Source organism: Branchiostoma belcheri, unplaced genomic scaffold, assembly GCF_001625305.1.
Source record: "Branchiostoma belcheri isolate BF01 breed outbred unplaced genomic scaffold, Haploidv18h27 scaffold80, whole genome shotgun sequence".
NCBI lineage: Eukaryota > Metazoa > Chordata > Leptocardii > Amphioxiformes > Branchiostomatidae > Branchiostoma > Branchiostoma belcheri.
In genome coordinates this window covers 1282990-1304881 of record NW_017804465.1, presented here as the reverse complement: position 1 = coordinate 1304881, position 21892 = coordinate 1282990, and the positions used below count along the sequence as shown (strand labels likewise).

The window sequence follows — 21892 nt, the reverse complement described above, 5'->3', positions numbered from 1 at the left end:
CCATTGAACATCTTAATGTTAGTACAGAACATATTGAGAACAACAAAATGTAACCTCAACAGTAGAACAGTTATTAATATTATTACTTGTTGAAAAAGGGGTTATACTTAAGTGAATGGCGAAGAACATTCATGTTATCATCACTGTTCTCCTCCTTCTCCTCTTCCTCCTCATCCATTGAACATCATCGCTTCTCAATATTAGGTACAGAACATACTGAGAAGCAACCTCTACACTGTCAGTATAATGGCTTTTATACAACAGTAATAGATGTCCCTACCTGTTGAAAAAGGGGTTATAGTGGATTGCGAAAAAGAACCTTGAACTTTGGTTCAAGAAGAGAATGTTCATGTCATCATCACTGTACTCCTCCTGCACTAGCCAGATTTTACTCCGCTATGCTAGAGTTTTCTCAAAATCTGGATGGTACCCAGGCTACTCCTCATCATCATCCATTGACCATCATCACTGTATATTGGTACAGAACATACTATGGCTTTTATACAACATGACTTAACTCCTACATGTTGAAGAAGGGATTGTAGTGGATGGCGAAGAACATCACGTTCATATCATCATCATCACTGAGTTCCTCCTCCCTCTCCTCCACATCACCCCCCTCCCCAGGACAGGGGTCACACAGCAGGTCACGGAACCCCGGGGCCGGCAGCTTGCTGCACTTTGGGCACAGGGGGCCAGGGGGCGCCTCTAGTCCATGCCCAGTGCCCTGTGAGAAAAAGGTAAAGAAAAAAAAAGTTGGAACCTTGATAACACAGAAGCACTTTAGACAGTGGGGGCCATGGCTGTCTACATTGTAGTTCTACATGTTTGTATGCCTAATTGGGTTAGCGTTAGTAGTAGTAGTAGTAGTAGTAAGCCTTTATTTAATCTCGAATGCTTGTTCGGTACATACCGCTTTTCAACAAGGTCGAGGGTGAGGGCGGGGTCACGGAATTACAGATCAAACCAAAATATAATACAAAATCAAAACAAAATGCAAATCAAAATATAATACAAAAATAAATAGCAAATCATCAGTCCGTTATCAGTCCAAGTTCCTTGTCATACTTCTAAATGTTCCCAATGACTGGGCTGCTCGTACATGTGGTGGCAAGGAATTCCACACAGTCGCCCCCGAGTACCTCAGTGACCGCCTGTACACTTCCAGTTGGGGCCTCGGTATGATGAGGTTGTCCAATGTGCTCTGTCTGGTGGATCTGGAGGCTTCATCTCTATACCGGATGAACACCCCTCGCATATGTGGTGGTAAAGAATTGTCCAAGGCCCTATACACTAGCATGGCTTTATGTTGACGGTGTAGAGTTCTCACGGACATCCATCCCAGACGAGAGAGGACTTCCCGTGATGGTGTTCTGTACGGGGCTTTCAAGATCAATTTTCCTACTCGGTTCTGCATTCTTTGCATCTTATCATATTGTACCGAAATGGCACCATCCCAGACAGTACAGGCATAAGTTAAGTGTGATAAAAATATGGTGTTATACAAGGTGACAAGTGCAGATTGTGTGACAAAAGGTTGGACCTGACGCATTATTCCAAGCGCGCGTTTTAGTTTAGACAGAACATGAATAACATGAAAATCCCATTTCAGTTCGCTGTCAACAATTACACCAAGGTATTTAAAAGCCGGGACTACTTCAAGGGGGTTTCCATTCATTAATACTTGTAACTGGTCTTTTCCCCTAAGCCGATGCCGTGTGCCAATAAGCATGGCTTTGCACTTCTTGGCATTGACAGAAAGACAGTTAGCCACAAACCAGTGATGAAGACGGTCCATATCAGACTGAAGAGCCCTTTGTATGGTTTCTAAGTCAGGATGGCTGAAGTATACCACAGTGTCATCAGCATATAAAGCAATTTTGCAGTGCTGTATGCATTTTGGCATATCATTTACATACATTACAAACAAAAGCGGTCCCAAAATGGAGCCTTGCGGCACTCCACAATCAACATTACAGAAATTGGATGTTTGTCCATTAACAACTGTGCAGTGAGATCGCTCACAGAGGTACGATCGGAACCATTTAGCTGTAGAGCCAATGATTCCAAAGGCACTGAGTTTTTGCAGAAGGATGTTATGGTCAATGGTTAGGATCAGGCATGGTTCTGGATAGTCTACGTGTATCCAAGAATGTAGCTTTGCTCTAGGCACGGTTCTGCATATGCATGGACAATCCAGAAATGTGTCTGAGCATGACTCTGGATAAAGCACGGTTCTGGATACACAAGGACTATTCAGAACTGTGCCTGAGTATGGTTCTTGATAAAGCACAGTTTTCAATACACCAGCAGCATATGCCAAAAAAGCAACTGGATATGATTTTGGAAATGGTTACTGACAGATGTTTCAGGTAGCATCCACTACAAGTCTGCAGAGTCACTGACAAAAGGTAGTGGATGCTACCTGAAACGTCTGACCTTTCCGAAATCATATCCAGTTGCTTGAGTAACTGCTTTTTGGCTTATTTCCTGGGCGGCTAACCTTCACCAACAAAACAAAGAAACTCACATAAGTGACAGTCCTCCTGTTCATGGTGAGCAGGTTGTCAGCAGGTACAGCCTGACCACACCTGGTGTTGGTACAGGTGAGAACCACACCTGAGTTCAACAACTCCTGGGTCAGGGAGGGGTAGATAAACTGCTCCTAGGGGACAAAAGGAACAAGAAATCAAATATTTCAATCTTCTGGGAATTAGAAACAGTTTGTATTTATGAATTGTACATCATAGATCCCAATCCATTATCACTCATACAATTGTATGATATAACTAAACAGTGCTAATTACATTGCTTTTACAACTGTATTAGTTGTACATTTTGTATGTATCAGTGTAAATCCTTCCTGTTATCATGGTTTGCAAGGACTGGAAAGGCAGTTCGATAAAGAACTCACTTGCACATCCTTCAAGGAGACTTCTGGTACATCCTACATGCTTTCTTTTTTTTTAAACCACCAGTTTTAAGGTACAGGTATATGTAATTGTAGAACTGAATCAGCATCAGCAAGATTGAAAGTTAGATTATCAGTTTTTAGGTAATTACAGAACCAGCAGAAGACCTAGTAAGGATTAAAAGGGTTTAAATTGAGATATAGAACTGACTTGCACATCCTTCAGTACCAGCATGGCTGTCTGGGTCAGCAGTAGACTCTTCTTGGCCCTGGTGGCTGCTACATACAGGAGGTTCTTCTCATCTTCCTCCAGTTTTTCTAAGGGAAAACAACGATATTGAAAGCGATGTTGAATTGACAGTGCTGCTCAACTTTCAACAAAAAGGGTACATAAGGATCAATTTTTTAATGACCACTGTCAAATTTATCTGGATGCTTGATGACCAATCACGTCTGAACGTAAGCCCACAATAGTTATGGTTATAGACACATGACCTTATTCGCACAAGACTTTATGGATAGCGTATGATGAAATGTGCCAGGGAGCTCATACCATGTTCTCCCAGCATTCAAATTGAATTGAGTTTCTTAGTTTTAGGCACACTGACTCAGAGCAACTTAATAGTGAAAATATGTCATGGCTTGTCAGTTAACTTAAAAGAGTTAAGTACAACAAGATAATCCAAATCTAAATATCGAGTCATAAGTTTACCCCATTCTGGCTTGTCCGGTGCCATAGGAGAACTCGCTCCACAGAAGTCATCAGCCAGTCTCACGGTATCAAACTCCAGCCCCTTGGCTTTGTGAGCTGATGTCAACACTACATCTGTGGAGGAAAAACATACAAATGAACAGAAAACAAAACAGAACTTCCATACAAGCAGTATAATTATGTTAACAGTCCAGTTTCACATGTTTCTGCTGGCAGCAAGCTAAGTAAAGATGTTTCTGCAAGTGAGCTAAGATGGTCTTGTGGTTTGGGCTGACAACTCTAAAGGTTCCAGGATCGAGTACCTTAAGGTTAAAGCTTTGGTTATGGACGTCCTCTCAAATGAAAATGTAAAGCTGCAGGCCCTATGTTTGAGGAGAGCCACACCTCGAAAGAACCCACCGCACTTATCGAAAAGAGTAGGGGACCTTCCCGGTGTGAGTGGTTCAAACCTTACAGTCTGGTCTCAGGTTTAATATCTCAAAAAGGTGACAGTCACCTGTTATACAGTGTACCAATCCTTTCACAATGTATACTAGTAAAATCTTAAGAAACAAATAAGTATATTCCAGAGCCTTACCAGCTGTCTTCAAGTCGTCTGTTGTTCTTTCTTTGATCCTTTTGATGAACTTGGGCGTGTTGTGACGATGAACCTCCACGATCTTGATCTTCCCACCGAGTTCCACATCTTGAGCTTTCTCTGCAAACTCCTTCAGTTTGCGCAGGCTGGTAAACTTTTCAATGAAGTGATCGCGAACCTTTACATTTTCTGCAAAAACACAACAGGAGCATTGGGATCCTGTAATGCACAGACTAACAAAAAAAAGAGGAAAATTCTCTTCAATCAAGTACAAGATGAGTTTCTTAGCCTTTTCTACATGTTGTGTTTAGATAGCAAAGAAAAACTTATATCTTAACATATTCTCATCTTAAGCTCCATCTGTTCTTACACATACATGTACATGTAGAACTGTCTTAAGAAGCGAGAAGTTGAGCCTGTACAATAGAACTAGTACAAAATTATTAATGTATATACATTAGCCATTGTAGTTGTAATACTATACCAGAATCTTATATGAATGTAATTATACCTAGCACTACTTTATCACCATGTGCTGTGCTTAGCTTGTAAGAGCATCAATTTTAACATACAATAAAGGTCTTATACAATTGAATACTGTACACAGCATAATAGTGAATGTCTGACCAACAATACAATGCTGAGAGTTCAAATTACTTTTTCTCCTCTGTTCAGGACTGAGGGAGAGGTAATAGATGTCCAGAATCCTGTTGTGTTGATACCCTGCCAGGCCCTAAAGGAAAAAAAAACAGCAATAGTTGAACAGTGAATACAAGAAAAAAAGTATGAGGGGACCAGAAATGGTCGATCAGCTTGAAAAATTTATGTCCCTTAATTGCAGGCTAGGGGTCAACACAAAACAAAGCTAGGGCCGGCAGTTTTTCCTAGGGTCGGTTGGGAAACAGGAAACACAACATTTTTTGCTAGGCGTTAGGCCACACCAATTTAATTTGTTGGTTCTCGAATTTGCCTCTTCATTTTTTTCTGATTTGCAAAAAAAAAAAAGATTCTGGTTCTAAATCAACTCAAATATGCTCATATTTTGCCCCTAACAGTTGAGGAAAGTCCTTTTCTTCCTAGTTATTACAGTTTTTCCATCTATCAATGCAGTGGTTTGAAGTTCAAAATTGTTTAAATATTAACCCAGCCTTTTGTGTTGACTTCATGGCTCCTTTTGTAGCATTTGGGGCTATAATAGGATGCCTGGACCTGTTTTATTTTTTTGCCCTGTTGCTTTATATTTTTCTGAAAAAATCTGAGCACTAACAAATTAAATTGGTGTGGCCTTACAAGGACATGACCATTGATAAACACTGTTCCTACCCCAACAAAAGCGATCCTAACAGGAGGTTTGCTGGGGTTGGTGAGTCGGACTGCTTCATTAAACAGGGTGAAGTTCATCCGACAGATCACAGCTTCCTGACCCTGTTTCGTACCCAGCACAGTACCTATATGGGGATAGGAAAAAAATCTTTAACTATAATCAGAGAGTAATCTTTGTTCCAGGGTACAGGAAGCAAATTTCAAAGCTACAGAAATCTTTTTCTTTCGTAATCATTCTTTTTATCATTTACTCAAAAGCAAAAGGGAAGACAAATACCAAGCATAGAACTGGAATCAAAATAGTTTAAAGTTTACACAACAACAAAAATGTCGATGTACATAAATATATAAAGAAATCTTTAGACCCTAAACAGTAAATTCAAACGAATAAGTATTTTAGTATAATTTTATTTCCAGAAAACTCACCTGTCTTGCTGCTGCCCACCAATGTCTTTGTTTTCACACCTTTCAAGACATTCAACATACAAGCAGCAACATACGCTATCTCTGGGCCAAACCGGAAGGACTGGAGGGTAGAGAAAGATTGGAAAAGTCAGCAAAACTCAAAATCTGCATCAAACAAGTTCTTCTGTGTAACACACCAGGTTCTGTATCTGTATAGCTGGTTAAAACTTAAACCACATTTTGTTTCCAACAAACCAGCTTTGCAAGCATGCGGCCCGGCGGCAGCTGGCTCTATATCACATCGAACAACCTGTTCAACGAACCTTTGCACATCTAAATTAAGCATTGTTTAAGATTATCTAGTGATTGATGATTCCCGTACTGTACTTGGAGGCAGCGAGTTCTACTCTTTGGAAAAAATTTTGGATCACCACAATCCTTGGCTCATGAAGCTATACTCCATACCACTTTTCTTCATTCAAGTTCAAAACAGAAACTTTATACAGACACAGAGGGATAAAACTGTACTAACCTGTGTGAGATAGTACGTGTGTGTACATGCCGTTTCCTGCATAGCATTTTTGGCCCCTCGGAATGTATAGATCTGCTGGTGAGGGTCTCCCACCAGGATTTTGGCCACATCCTGCCTTAACAGGATATCATTGATGGCTGGGGGAAACAATGGTGAGAGACAGCTAAAACCAAATGGAAAAGTCCCAACAGGGACTACATGTACTTATAGACTATCCTAGGTAGTTACATTTTGTGTGGTTTGCAGTCTGACATACTTCAAGCAAAGTGTGCTAGGTGACACATTATAATAATCTTTACCCAACAAAAGGACAGACAAACCTACCTACAGACATACCTACAGTACAAGCAAACATATGGATACAAATGAACGTGCAGTAGCAATTCCTTTACCTGGAGTTAAGTCCTGAGCCTCATCTATGAGCAGACAATCATAGTCTGTGATCTGTGGACGACTCAACTGGTACACTTTCAAGTAACCTGGATAGAGACAGAGAAATTGAACAAATTGTTTTTGCTCTGTTTTTTTTTTCCTTCTTCTCCTCCAAACAAATAAGGTCAATGACCTGGACCAGATGGCTGCCACCAAGCTAGGTAACTGGTGTTGCAGCAGACACCCTTTGGTGTTGGATTACATTATGTAGCAACTGAAAGGACAGAGTTGGGGTTAGAATAAACAGAGTAGTAATTTGTTGGGTTAAACCAGGTGAAGGTAAACATTATGCATTTGCTTTGCATATGTTACCTTTTTAGTTGATCATAATAACATCATATGTGACACAGAAACACAAGATGGTGCTCACCATCATGACTTATCCAGACATCACGGTTCCCTGGATCAGACATTCGGTCCCAAATCTGCTGGGCTTCTTCTGCTATTGCCTGTGAAGATCAAATTCAACAATTGTAAGTTCTGCCATCATCTTTATACCTTCAGAGACAAATGCTTTCTAGGATACTTTTTGCAGTGTCATGTAAAACTACAAGCAAGAAGTATATATTATAGATATTCATGAAAAGAGTCATTATCAAACCAATTACATTACCAGCATTTTAATTCAAAAAGTTTTTATCTATTTCATTTATTACATGTTAACAACTGGCTTGCCCCTACAGCTTTTCTTTGCTGATTTCCAAGGATGTCAGTGAACATGAAAACAATTATACAACATGTAAAACCAAAATGAATAGGTAGCACAAAATGGGTACAAAAATTAGTAACACTGAGAACCATAAAAGTAAGTAAGATGGTTTAAACTTTCCACCAACCAGTTTGTCCTGGTGAGAGATTGGCACTTTGGTCCCACCCTTTCCCGGCTTGGTGTCAGGCACGTGGGCAGTGGTGACATCATCCTCAGCAGACGCTATGTAGTTGGTCAGAGTGTCCAGTACATACTTGGCGAACACGTAGTTATACCGACTGTGTTTCCGAAGGCTTCTGGCGATATCGTCAGTCTTTACACCGTACTTGATCAGCTTGTGTTGAAATCTGAATTTTTAAAAAAATTGTAAAGGTTATCACTAAAAACAGTATGAGCACTTCAGTCTTTTCCACAAACATCTCTTGCAAACTGGTACATGATGTATAAAGAAAAGTATTTTGAGCCTTAATACCAGCACGTCGGCAGAACGTACTGCACCTGTGTGAAACCCATGATATATTGTGTATAGAATGTCTCATATAAGGTCGTATTCACGTATGTAAGGTCCCATTTCATCTGTAGATATCGTCATCATCTGCAACAGGCAAAATTCTGATGCAACAGTGACCAGACATCCAACGAAAACCGTGAAAAATCAGGGTTTCACGCAGGCGCAGTATAAGTTCTGCCAACATGCTCCTAATACCAAAGCTGAAACATACCTTTCTCCACAGTCAGAGTATGCCAGAGAGTGGACAGTACTGCACTCCACATTTCCTGGGAATATTTTAACTGCCTGCTCCTGGACGGATCTGTGTATGGACAACAAAAGCAGGAAAATCAGACTCTAGATTTTGAATCGTAGTAGACTGTACACTGGGAAGAATGGCTGTAGAAGGAACTAAACAATCTTTCAATCAAACACCAGGATCTGATCATGACATGCCCTTGTTTTAATGCTTAGTGTGTATATTGTTTAATGTACACACCCGCTCAATGTCTGCAATGTTTGTAATCTTTTGATGAATTCGTCCTTGTTTCTACATTTATAGTCCACAATACTGACAATGAAGTTCAAGAAATGAAACAAATGTTTAGGTGCTACCCTCATGTCCACACTCTTAAAAAACTGACTCTTACTTGTTGTAGGCCAGCATGAGGAATTTCATGTGTGGACGGAGCTTGGTGTACTCTACCAGGGTTGTAGTCTTGCCTGTACCTGCAAAATACACAGTTCACTACATCAAACTGGAAACAAAAAATGCATTTAAGCCAAGCTCTTCACCACACTACAAAATTTTTACATCACAGTCACACGTATATTTGGTACAATGACAGACATGAATAACAGAACATCAACATACAAGACAGTGAAAAATTCCTTAGCTACAAAGACGGCAGTGAGGTTCAAACAAACACTTGAGCCAGATCTTATCATTAGCACTGTTCACACACAGTAAGCTGTGTTCAGTTTAGACTCAGTTTAATATTAGACTAATTTAGAGAATTGTGTGTGATTGTGAACTTGTATTTACCTGCAAATGCAATAATCTTGATGGTTTCTCTGGGTTTGAGTTCATGGTTGATGATCCGGAGTTGTTCATGAGACAGGCGCACTCGGTCTTTGCCTGATCTGTGATACAGTAATGTCAGAAATAACACATTATGTGTTTCAGAAAATTGATGTATCTGTAGATTCACCTTCAGTGTTCCAGCCAGGCCTTTTTAGCATAGGGGCCTCCTATGCTATAATTTTGACCCCTATGCGATAATTTTGACCCCTATGCTATAATTTTGACCCCTATGCTATAATTTTGACACCTATGCTAAGTTTCAACCACCATAGGGGTGTTTGGGGAGGGAGAACCTTCATAAATCTTGCAAAAAAATGAAAATATAAGTTAAGAATGAAGCTATAGCAAAAAACCTTAACTTCACAAAATCTGTTCCTCACTAAACAAGAAATAGTGTCTCAGGGGGTTATGAGTTTTAAAATATTTCGGCTCAATGTGTGATTTGTGCCACAAAAGTTGCTCTTCTGTACCCGACCCCTAAGCTATGAAAAAATCCTGGCTAGAACACTGACCTTTCTAAAATCAGATCTAAAACACAGCAATTTTCGTATGCCATTATTAAGGAATGCGAAAGTTTAGAACACCGAACTTTGCCCTCTGACCTGTGTCTCATCATGGACTGTTGACCTCTGGGTTTGCCCTTGAGAGCAGTCAGCTGACCACAGGAGACGGAGGAGGCGTTCTCATACAGGTACAGGGTGTAGAACAGGCGGTAGTGGAGGCTGGAACACACGGTTCATTATTATCAGTTCTCATACAGGTACAGGGTGTAGAACAGACGGTAGTGGAGACTGGAAGGACACAGTTTTAAAATCATCATTGACTCTCTTCAATGTTGCTTTAGATTAAGGACTAACTAGGCACAATGTAGCAAGTAGCTAGATTGAACCTACTTGCTTTACATTGCAACAGTTCTTTTTTCTTACAATGTAGCAACATACTCTTTCCACTACACAACTCACTGTTGACAACTAACATATTGCAAAGTGCTTGAGAGAAAGGGTTTCTTTCTATTTCAGACTGGTCACTTTGCAAATTGCATAATGCTAATACATATATTATCATCTACTGTATAAAAATCCATCAGTGCTATAAAATTTTCAAATTAGGTGACAACAATAGTTCTCACCCCATGTTGATTTTGAAGTGAGTCCTCAGAGAGAAGAGTAGAGTAGCGATACAGTACAGTCCCTCCAGCACGTCCACTATCATACAGGGGGTGGGGTGTCTGGTCAGCACACGCAGAAGGGTCTGGATATCACTGACCGAAGTGGACAGGACCACCACAGCCGCCACCACTGACCAGGCTGGACAGGCCTAGCAGGTATACAGAACAGTAACTGTTACAGTACATGTATGTTTCACTGTGACACCTACAGAAGTCAATTAGGACATTTTTGTACCTGTATCTATATGGCCAGTATAACTAAAATTCTGCATAACACACCTGCTTCACAAGTAAGTGGCACAGAGGTAGCTGATTACATAGAATGACTTGTTACACCTAAATCTTTGCACATCTAACTGCAATCATTGTTTAAAGCTATCTAATGATAATGCACCTACAGCAATGAGTTCCACTCTACAAAGTTCTAGGAAAAAAAAGTTTTTGAACACCTCAACTCTGGTAATTGAAGGAATGGCTATTGTTTCCAAAGCAGATACTCAGTACTAGTAGCACTTAATGTTAATCTCACCCCGTCTATAAGACAGTCCCCAGCCCTGGTCCTGATGAGGTCCTGTGCTGATGCAGACTGGGGGTGTCCGGGGATCGAACCCAGGACCTTTTGGTTCTATAGTATTACCACTACTGTAAAGTTCTCACCCCATCTATAAGACAGTCCTTTGCCCTGGTCCTGATGAGGTCCTGTGCTGCTGTAGACAGGGGGTGGGTCTGTAGGCGAGACAAGATGGCCGCCTCCTCTCGCTTCTGCCAACTAGACATGTATCTGGGGAAATAAAGTTTTCAGCAACAAGAGATTTAGAACTGACCATGCCCTGCACGTGGTAGAAAAAAATGTAAAAGGCAGTACTAGTCCTGTAACCTTTTTTGGCGACGTCTCAGGGAGGAGCCTAATGGTACAGTATTGTGTGCAGTCTGCAAGAATTATAGGAATTGTACAGGCATTTTGTCCACAGGAATGGAATGTCCACAGGCATGTCTCTGACCCACATCTATGCCCACATTCCTGGAAACCCTTGCAATGGGAAGATCTCTCTGCTCCGGATGGCCATACTTTCTGTAACCCTGGGGCTCGTTCACTATACACTCAGGGGAGGAGTGCACTGTATCTGTCTAGACTTAACAAGTACCAAGTCTTCCTCAAAATCATGAAATGATGGCAGTGCCATGCAAACAATAACCCTAACAGCAACCACTGTCGCCATGGCAATGTATGTTTTCATTGCCAGCCTTGTTTGAGGCTGTAGGGGCAGTGGGTTGTTACTCCACTGTGTTCAGGGCACGGAACAGGAAGGGAAAGCTCATCCCTCTCCTTACACCACCTTTTACTTCCCCATTCAAAGTCGTGTAAGCTGCCTTTCCCAAGGACATAATGTCTATAAGCCAGGAATTACAGCAATCAAACCTGTGACCTCTCAATCTCATGTTTGCTAGCTATCAAAACTCGAGATCGGCAGCAAATATGAAAAACTTTTACGCCACTGAACCCTTTGTTTACCTGATGAGCTGAAGCAGACAGCCGTCCTTTGTAGCCGTGATGCTGTGTGTTCTCATCAGGTCATTGACCTCCTGGACAGTTTCAGGGCACCCCTGCTTCAGCTTGTGGTACTTCTTCTTCCATGGGATGAACTGGTGAGATTAGAAAATGTAGGACAGCTGGTTAGAGTTGGAAATACAGTCATAAATTGAACAAGAAAACCGCTAAAATCTGGTCTATGTGGACATGTACAGGTGGTCACTATAGATAAGATTCTTATTGGTTGTGTCAATGGCAAAAATTATGTAAGTAATATATGGGAAAAATTATATAAGGGGCCATCAGAAAGTGTTCACATGTCACTTGTACAGGTTTGACTGTACAAAATAAAGATTACTTCCGTAGATTTGCCCCAGAACTGTGCCTGGGACAAACCTACTTTCTTGAAATCCAGAACCATGCCTGATTCTAACCCTAACCCATTCAGGCTTAGAACTACTGTAGTAAACACGGTTCTGGATACAATAGAGGCTATCCAGAACCGTGCCTGGTCCCGATAGGCACACTTCTGTATACTCACAGTGTCCCTTTGTATGATGTCCCTCCAGCGCTGACACACCAGGCTCAGATCCATAACTGTAATACCTGATCCTAACCCTAACCCATTCAGTCACAGAACTACAATGTAGACAAGCACAATTCTAGATAAAATAACTACTCACGGTGTCCCTCTGGATAAGTTCTCTCCAGCGCTGACAGACCAGACTGAGGTGCAGACACAGGTCCAACATCTGCAAATCTGCGTTTTTGGATACATACACTATATAGAGACTATCCAGGACTGTGCCTGGGCAAATCTATGTTCTTGGATAAGCAGAGACTATCCAGAACCGTGCCTAATCCTAACCCTACCCAATTCAGGCATAGAACTCCTCACCGTCTCCCTCTGAATAAGTTCCCTCCAGCGCTGACACACCAGGCTGAGATGCAGACACAGGTCCAACATCGGCATCTGACAGAAGATGTTCTCCAACAGCTCGTCTGGTAACATCTCAAACGGGTTTGGCCGTGAGTCTTCCCCGTCAGAGCTGTCGTCATCGTTTCCATGGCAACTGCTGGAGACGCCAAACAGGCCGAACTTGTTGCTGTTGTCCGTGCTAGTGCGTTGTTGGGATGTGCACTGGTCCATGTTGTAGTTGGCCAGGAGGGTGTCTAGTTCTGAGTCGTCCAGTGATGACTGCTGCTGTTCACCTTCTTTGGAGGCTGGCTGTGCCTGTGAAACTGTATAAAAACATAAACCATGGCCATGTCTGTATGTATGAGGTTATATGTACTGTAATGTATGTTTTCCAGGGACATACAGTAAACAAGTGCTATGACATGGAGATAGGCTAGGCCACCCTGGGCAAATAAATTTGTTCTAAAAATCATTCACTTATTGTTGTTCTTCTAACATTAAGTCAAGTATTCACTTAATATATACATGTATATACTAAAACTAGAAAAAGTCTACTAGTAAAAGCATCTTTCATTCCACCCTCAGTCACTTAAACTTAATTTCAATCTTGATCAAGTTTTTTAAAATTACCTGAAGAACCACCTGTACCATCCGCTGCCTTACCAAAGATGTTCCTCACAACCCCAGCAGCACTTGGTGAAGAGGAATCACTTGTAGACGTTTGTCCAGACGAGGAAGACCCAGCACTACTTTGTGAACTTGAACTAGAAGTCCAAGACAAGGCACCAGATGACCTGACATGACCCCTGTCAGGACTACACACAAAGATGTGAGTTGTGGTGTCTGGTGATGTAGTGATCGGCACTGACTGGGAGGATTTCTTAGGCGGCCATTTGAACACCCTGGACCCTGGACTGACTCTGTGAGCACCTGTTTTGAATTGTAGAATATAAAGTATTTAGTAATTGTATACAAATTACAAGAATTTTATTGTAGTATTGACCAAATTTGTATAACTTAAGTGTGTATGTTAACTAATAACAAGTTAAGTGTGTATTTTAACTAGTTAGAATATATAATATATTGTATATTTTCATCATTATGTGGCATTGTACAAACTGTGCCATTCAGCCCTAGAGCTGCAAACATGCTTGAAAATGATATAAAATAAACCAGTCTACAAACAAACCTGGGCTAGTCTTTTGTGAACTGGAACTCGGAGAAGACATGGAAAATGCTGCAATATTACTAGTCTTTGTCGGTGTCCGTAGACATGTTTCTGTTGTTATAGTTGATGATGTTGACGCCTTTTGTGTTCCTGTCCATGTCCTTTTGAAGTTCTGTCCCTTCGAGTTGTGAGTACTCTTGTCTGGCGAAGATGTGCAAGGGTTTTTGGATGGATTTCTGGAGTTGTCTTTGTTGTCTCTGATGAAAAAGTCGTCCATTTTGGAATCCTTCATTCTGTTGTTCATTGCCAAGTTCGCGCCTGCCACGCCTTGGGATTGAGTCGAAGTAAAGGTACTGGCCTTTCTAAACCTTGTGAACACCCGGCCAGAACTTGTGGTGGGCACTTTCTTTCCATTTTTGTTGTCCCTTGGTTTCCGTGGCATGAGAATTTCATTGATGTTCTTGCTACTCTTCTTCACCAACAGAGGATTTTTGAGAGGGTTCGCACCTACTTCAGAGTTGGAGTATTCCAGACACGCCCCCGGGTCCATGGTGATCTTTCTCCGTTTTTCCTGTGGCCCGTCTTCAGCTGAAGTTGTCGTTTGGGCAAGTCCAGACGGGTTGGTGGAGGCCATCTTGGGGGGAGGGGGGATTTTCAAGTGTTCGAAATCTCGGGCGTTACCGCCATTTTGCTGACCTTCTGGAAGAGAAACCGATGACCTTGTAGGAGACTGTAGCTCTTCTTGTACCTCCTCACACTCCATGGCGTCCACTTTGTTCGGTGTTCAGTGAATTTGGGCAAAAATTCAAACGCAAAGCATTCCATTCAGTACACAAAAACAGACGTTTGACCTCTGACCTCTGTAAGAGCGGCACCTAGCGGCTGTACGTGGTACGACACAAATGCATAAATGGAGCCGAAAATTTAGGCTCTTTCAGGAAATTCATAAGTTCTCTGTTCCCAGAGTCAGTATCAATAAAATTCATGCCAGAACGTTATAATCAAAGTCCAAAATGACACAACATTTAATGTACAGTACTGAATGACGTCGCACTAAACACTAAATTGTGTAACGCGCAAAGTGCTATCATATTGCTCATGTCATTGTGTATTGACTATTGACTCATTGAGCATAGACAATTCGACCAGCTCATTCGACACATGATTATGACCTGTACTATTAATAAAAGGTTGCTAATCGTTTAAGAATCGGCCAACAAAGACAGATAAGACTATCAGTTAGTATCCCTTCTTATGCAAATGACGACAATCAGGCCCGTCACTTTTGGGCGGGAAATTTGAATGTTAATGCCCGACTTGATGAGATTGTCTGCCGGTGAGGGCACGTCACGAACTCAGGTACAGGTGAGCCCGCCAGCCGACACTTCCATCGTCTTCCTGCCGCCGCCATCTTGTGCTCCAAACGATATGAACTACATTGTGCAGGACACCATCCAAGAACTACGGGCAGAAATGCAGCAAGTCCTGACCAACACCATCGACCAACTCTCTCTCACACACGACCCGAACTACGGCGGTCTTACAGCAGGGGATTCCTACAACTATGCACGGGACTGGCAACAGAAGTCTGCAGGGTGGTACTATCCGTACTTCCATGACTACAGTTTTCCGTGCCATGAGAAGTACTCAGGCGGCGGCCCGGAGTTTCCAGGCGACCATCCTGTGATCGTGAACCCGAGGACTTTCTCGCCTGTCTCTCAGCCGTACCCGTGCGGCGTCAGGTATACTTTGTTTATTGTGTACTGTACTTTATTTATTGCGTGTTCATGCCCATGGGGCTAAGTGCATGGTCTCCAAGCAGATCTTTCGGTGGGGGTAAGACAGTATCAAGTTGGCCAGTCTGTATCCATTTGCCAGGCAGTATCCATTTCCCCACCTATAGCTATGGACACTCTTCTGGCCAATGGATACTGCCTTGCCTGCGTTTGATCTGCTTGGAGATTATGGTGATGATGTAAGTGGTAGTCATGAGATGATTAAATCATGATCTCTTTTCTTGTTCTACCTTTACACATTTTGTTCAGGTGGATTGTTCTAAACAGCATGTCACGTTCAATGTCATATAGCTTACAATCACGTACAAGGTGCAGTTACAAACCCTTATAATACAAGACCCGCACAAGTTTCGACCTTGTCTCGTGTTCTCGCGAGACTAGGTCACTCCGTGATCAAGATATACAATCGACATCGCAAATTTGGAGGTACGCATGTACGTGTTTCTACCTTTAAAACAGTCACTGATTGATGAATATTCTACTATCTCTTACAAACGTCTTCTCCAGGACGGGGATGTACACCGACTCCGTCCCAGGCGGTGTCCGTGCAACCACCGGGCACATGCAGCATGGACACAACTACAACTCCATAAACCAGGACAACAACGCACACATGAAGTACAGGAACGACTTCGTGGGTTACGGCTCCGCGTCCAGCGGCAGCCCGAGCCCGCCCTCCGAAGCCAGCCCTCGGTACAGCGGCTTTGCCGACTCGCCGTCAGCTAACCGGCTACAGGGATGTTCTGCACAAGACTCGGAGGTTGGTGTTGATGTTATTTTCCGCTCAATGTTGTTGCTTGTGCTTCTTCTTCTTTCAGTTAAAGCGACTAATCTCCAAGCAGATCTTTTGGTGGGAGTAAGACAGTATCAAATTTGTCAGTCTGTAACAATTTCCCCATCATACAGGCTGGCCAATTTGATACGGTCTTACCCCCACCAAAAGATCTGCTTGGAGATTAAAGGCGACCACCTTCAACGTTAATGAAAGTTCTGTCGCCTGCTTGTCTGCTTCTTCTTCTTGTGCATTCTCTCTTCCCAGTGTTCCCTTTTTCGGCTTCAAGTCAGAAATGCCTTTCTCTTCATTTCCTTTCCTAAGTTTTCCGTTTTTCTTTTTCTATCTCCTATCTACATAATTACAAGATCTCCTTATTTTACCAGTACTGGCAGTAGTTTGTTAGGGATTATCAGTAGTTCTCTGTGTAATTGCCTGTTCTTGTACCAAATGTTTCTTCTGTTCTTGCAATTTTTTTAGCCCTCTGGCATGAATTTGCAATAAAATAAAACATTTTACATTTTTCACACCTCTGAGGACGATGAGTTTTTTCCGAAGCCTCCCTACTCGTACAGCTGCCTGATCGCGCTGGCCATGATGAAGAGTAGAACCGGCAACATGCCCGTCACGGAGATATACAGCTTCATCAGGTAAAGTGTCGGAACGTTTATCAGTTAGTTTCAAACGTTACGGCACTTCCAGTTACAACTTCCATAAGTCACCAGTCATTAGCTGTACTTAAAAATTTTATTTTCAAAAATGAATTTTTCACAATTCCTGTAAACTTACTGATAAAACACTGGGATAGTTTTGAAGTGACATTACCTTCATATTTTTTTCAATTGAACAAATCACCATCTGTATACAATGTATAACTAAAACAGCTGCAACTTAAACATCAAGAACTTTACAATCCTAACACACTGATTGATCATTTACTCAATACTCAAGATGATATGCAGTTGATTTCTTTTCATTTCAGGGAGCACTACCCTTACTTCAAAACAGCGCCGGATGGCTGGAAAGTAAGTTTGCCTTTTGCTCACCTGCTTTTGTTTGTAGTGGGAATTTAGGATAGAATGTGTATTCCAAGACAACACAATCTTGACAGATCTAAGTTAGACAAAGCATAGAGACAATGCCAAGCTTTTCTGTAGATGGCACGTCTTGAGGAGAATCACACCTTAAACTCGTTAAAGAACCCACCATAGTTATCAAAAAGAGAAGGGGTCCTTTCAGGCGTGAGTGGTAAAACTTTATAGTCCATCGCAGGGTTGACATCCGAGTAAAAATGCAATAGCCAAATGTGGTAAATCTCAACATGAAAGTTTGTGGTAGTGTTGTGTCATTCTCATTTGAAAATTTGCTGTATTGATATTCAACATACTAGTATCTTTGTGTTTTTTTTCCACCATGTTGCCTAGAACTCAGTGTCGTGTCATTCTTATTTTAAAAGTTGACATTTTTTTCTTTCACCATGTTGCAGAACTCAGTCCGGCACAACCTGTCACTGAACAAGTGTTTCCTGAAGATCGAGCCGTCCCAGGCCGACCCGAACCGCAAGGGCTGTCTGTGGGCGCTGCACCCGGACAAGGTGGACAAGATGATGTCTGAGGTCCGTAAGTGGAAGAAGAAGGACCCGGAGGCCATCAGGAGGAGCATGGCGTATCCCGGTATGTCTGCACCCACACCCATACACATGTACAACTCCACATACACATACACAAACATGAAAAACACATAATGCGTACCCTGGTAAGACGTCAAAGTCTCCCAATGCCCAAACTCCACACACATACGCTCACAAACACACAATCACGCGTGCACGCACACAAACATACATACACTGCTGGTTACACACACACACACACACACACACACACACACATCATAACAAACAAGAGTTTCTATTTGATTGAGATGGTCAAGTAAAGTGTTAGTTTACTAACGTAAAATGTTTACTTTAGTCGTACACATTTATGTATTTTTAACAAATAATTGTGTTATCAATTCTGAGACATGTGTATATATGGTGCATTGTTGGGAGAGCCATTATATTTCTAATAGGACATGAAGTTTTCATCCGTGCAGTATAGTAATAGAAATGCCCTTTTCTTCCATTTCCAGTGGATTTTCATTACGACGGCTGTACCCCGTCGTCCTCGGGTAGCCCGTCTCCCGTGCCGTCCCCGGCCGAGGTGTGCCGGGGGCCCGCCCGGTCCCCGCCCGAGTCCTGTCGGGGCCCCGCCCAGGAGCCGGCGGCGTCCCACCCCGCAGCCGACCGCCAGCCGTACGTCGGCGGTACGTGGGGAACCGGCCTGACGACGCCTGCCTCAGACACAACGGCTACACCACACAGTCGTACAACCACAGCCAGGTAAGTACAACTCAGGCACAACGGCTACACCACACAGCCGTACAACCACAGCCAGGTAAGTACAACTCAGGCACAACGGCTACACCTCACAGCCGTACAACCACAGCCAGGTAAGTACAACTCAGGCACAACGGCTACACCACACAGCCGTACAACCACACCCAGGTAAGTACAACTCAGGCACAACGGCTACACCACACAGCCGTACAACCACAGCCAGGTAAGTACAACTCAGGCACAACGGCTACACCACGCAGTCGTACAACCACACCCAGGTAAGTACAACTCAGGTACAACGGCTACACCACACAGCCGTACAACCACAGCCAGGTAAGTACAACTCAGACACAACGGCTACACCACACAGCCGTACAACCACAGCCAGGTAAGTACAACTCAGGCACAACGGCTACACCACACAGCCGTACAACCACAGCCAGGTAAGTACAACTCAGGCACAACGGCTACACCTCACAGCCGTACAACCACACCCAGGTAAGTACAACTCAGGCACAACGGCTACACCACACAGCCGTACAACCACACCCAGGTAAGTACAACTCAGGTACAACGGCTACACCACACAGCCGTACAACCACAGCCAGGTAAGTACAACTCAGGCACAACGGCTACACCTCACAGCCGTACAACCACACCCAGGTAAGTACAACTCAGGCACAACGGCTACACCACACAGCCGTACAACCACACCCAGGTAAGTACAACTCAGGCACAACGGCTACACCACACAGCCGTACAACCACAGCCAGGTAAGTACAACTCAGGCACAACGGCTACACCACGCAGTCGTACAACCACAGCCAGGTAAGTACAACTCAGGCACAACGGCTACACCACACAGCCGTACAACCACAGCCAGGTAGGTACAATCGCAGACTAGATTAATCTCAAAGCAGATCATACGGTGGCAAGGCAGTGTCCATCGGTCAGAGGAGTGTCCATTAGCCACCGACGACTAAGTTAGATACGTGTCTTTCTGTTATGCTTACCTAGAACGAAAGAATATTACGTTTTGATCTGTTTCTTCTTCTCTTCTTCTTCTTTTTCAAACAATAAGGTCAATGACCTGGACCAGAAGTCTGTCACCATGGTAACTGGTGCTGTAGCAGACCCATTGTGGTGTTGGCGTGGGTTACATATATCATATGTAGCAAGTAGCAGGACTATGTTAGAGGGGCTGGTCACCACATAAATGGATGTCTTCGAGCCAGAATAAACAGCAGTAGTTGAGCTAGACCATCCCTGTGTGAATTCATGAAGACAAACATTTGTAAATGCCCTAATTACTTTGTAAATGTAATATTGTAAATGTAACCCTATACCATATTTGTTGTGACCTCTGCAGAGTGCGCCCTCCCCAACTGCGCCGTCACCAGCTGACAGCAGCACGCAACCGTCTCCGGAAGGGAAGACCGCATCGCCAGGAGGAGGCACGCCCGATCAGACGCCGGACAGTTGGATCATCGTGCAGGGCGACCCGCTCATGTACTCAGCAGCGTACTCAGTACACGAGCCGGCCTACAGCTTTAACCAGGGCCACTTCTACAACTCAGGAGCACCACTAACTCTGTACTAACTAGTAGATAGACTTGACTGGTCTTGTATATAACCGTATTATTTATCAACAACGTAGTTTAGCCGTAGTGGTAGTTTAGAAGTAGAAACTTAGTATAGATTTGCCATGTAAATATGTAACCTTTCTTTATGTATATTTGTACAGAAGGGCTTTTTTGTCATTGTTCAGACGGCTAAAGAGTGACTGACAATGACTTTGTCTTCGCCTAGACGCTCGCCATGGCCTCTGTGAGATATTCTACCATTGGAGAAAATTCCCCAGCGATTGTGAATGAATAGATTGCATGAAGTACAGACCCCTAACTCCTAAACCTGTGCCAGCATTTACCATAACCATTAACGATCTTGAAAATCAACTAAAATTTAAAATCATTATTCGCTGGGCAGTCTGAATGGTAGAGTATCACAATTTGGTCACGAGGTCTGCACGTATCGCATAGCTTCATGGGAATTCAACAGACCTTTCACCTTTGGGACATCACAAGGGCAAACCCAAGGTCAAATCTCAAGGTCAAATCCCAAGGTCGAATCCCAAGGGCAAATCCCAAGAAGGCTCAAAGGATGCCTATGATTCCTAAGTGCTATGCCAATAGGCGCAGGAAAAAGCGTCCTTTCATTTTGTGCAAAAGGGCGAGCTGGTGAAATTTTCTTTGTATAAACGTGTAAAAAGTGTGCAGAAAAGAGACGGAGTTGCTTTATTTTTGTATCCCATGTAAAACTTTGAAACTTTGTGAGTCAAAAAGTACCCATATATTTTTCCATTGTGTGTGAATTTATCGTGCTGTAAGTGCAATACTTTTTTTACGGTGCAATCCAGCTTTTTTTTGGATTGAGAAACAGCTGACTTAACACACTATGCTAGCACTGTAATTGTGGACCATGTAACCTTGTCGATGCTGCTAACATTGTGTACTTATTTTCCCTCTGTACAAAGTAAATGTGTGTTCTTGTGTAGCTGATACACCAGTGTTTCTTTTTTTCCATTATTTTGCTTCAAACAAAGGTCGACGTTTGTCAGTCATAAGCTGATATGCTTTCATGGCTTCGTCCGCAGTAGAGGGGTGGACGTTTTCTTTAATCTTTCAATACTAAAAAAAAGACAGCTCGAGCCCTTAACGTTGTGCATAACAGTTTATTCACAAACTCGTTGCAATTATTCAACAATACAATCTGAAATAGGACATTTTAGTAAACAGTCTAACAAATGTAATATCCTCCAAAACAAGAAGAAAAGTTGTTAAAGAAAGAGTAGACGAACAACACAAACTTTACATCTCCAGTAAGAACGTTACATTTCACAACCTTTCGTAGTTTCCATTTTGGTTAGGGAAAGTATATTTAGATTTCCAATTCCTACATAGCCAGCAAAACACCACATATCAATACAGAA

General features: G+C 42.7%; 2 protein-coding genes across 2 annotated transcripts; one reads left to right on the top strand and one right to left on the bottom strand.

The window, feature by feature from the left end:
- Positions 1–520: 520 nt before the first annotated feature.
- On the bottom strand, positions 521–14742 carry LOC109486461 (F-box DNA helicase 1-like). Its single transcript, XM_019790290.1, has 22 exons — positions 13983–14742; positions 13544–13723; positions 12773–13116; positions 11857–11987; positions 11001–11124; positions 10305–10492; positions 9778–9897; positions 9137–9234; positions 8742–8820; positions 8324–8413; positions 7729–7948; positions 7263–7341; positions 6853–6939; positions 6461–6597; positions 5950–6049; positions 5524–5648; positions 4858–4933; positions 4201–4389; positions 3624–3737; positions 3123–3229; positions 2531–2665; positions 521–727 (listed from the first exon to the last, which is right to left on the bottom strand). Exons 1-22 carry the CDS (start codon positions 14722–14724, stop codon positions 521–523), a joined length of 3672 nt encoding a protein of 1223 aa, XP_019645849.1. The 5' UTR covers positions 14725–14742.
- A 511-nt stretch (positions 14743–15253) lies between these two features.
- LOC109486521 (forkhead box protein N1-like) lies at positions 15254–21369 on the top strand. The gene is given in 8 exon segments (XM_019790357.1): positions 15254–15703; positions 16265–16517; positions 17067–17179; positions 17512–17554; positions 18016–18202; positions 18657–18829; positions 18832–18906; positions 20273–21369. Coding segments are annotated over 8 exon segments (1515 nt in total). The 5' UTR covers positions 15254–15263; the 3' UTR covers positions 20504–21369.
- Positions 21370–21892: the final 523 nt, after the last annotated feature.

What these genes read in the sequence shown, in the direction of transcription:
- LOC109486461 (XM_019790290.1), bottom strand. Translation starts at nt 14,724, where the DNA reads ATGGAGTGTGAGGAGGTACAAGAAGAGCTACAGTCTCCTACAAGGTCA. An exon ending in TTCACAAAAGACTAGCCCAG is followed by an intron (nt 13,724 to 13,982) that starts GTTTGTTTGTAG and finishes AATTCAAAACAG; the next exon opens with GTGCTCACAGAGTCAGTCCA. An exon ending in AGGACTGTCTTATAGATGGG is followed by an intron (nt 10,493 to 11,000) that starts GTGAGAACTTTA and finishes TATACCTGCTAG; the next exon opens with GCCTGTCCAGCCTGGTCAGT.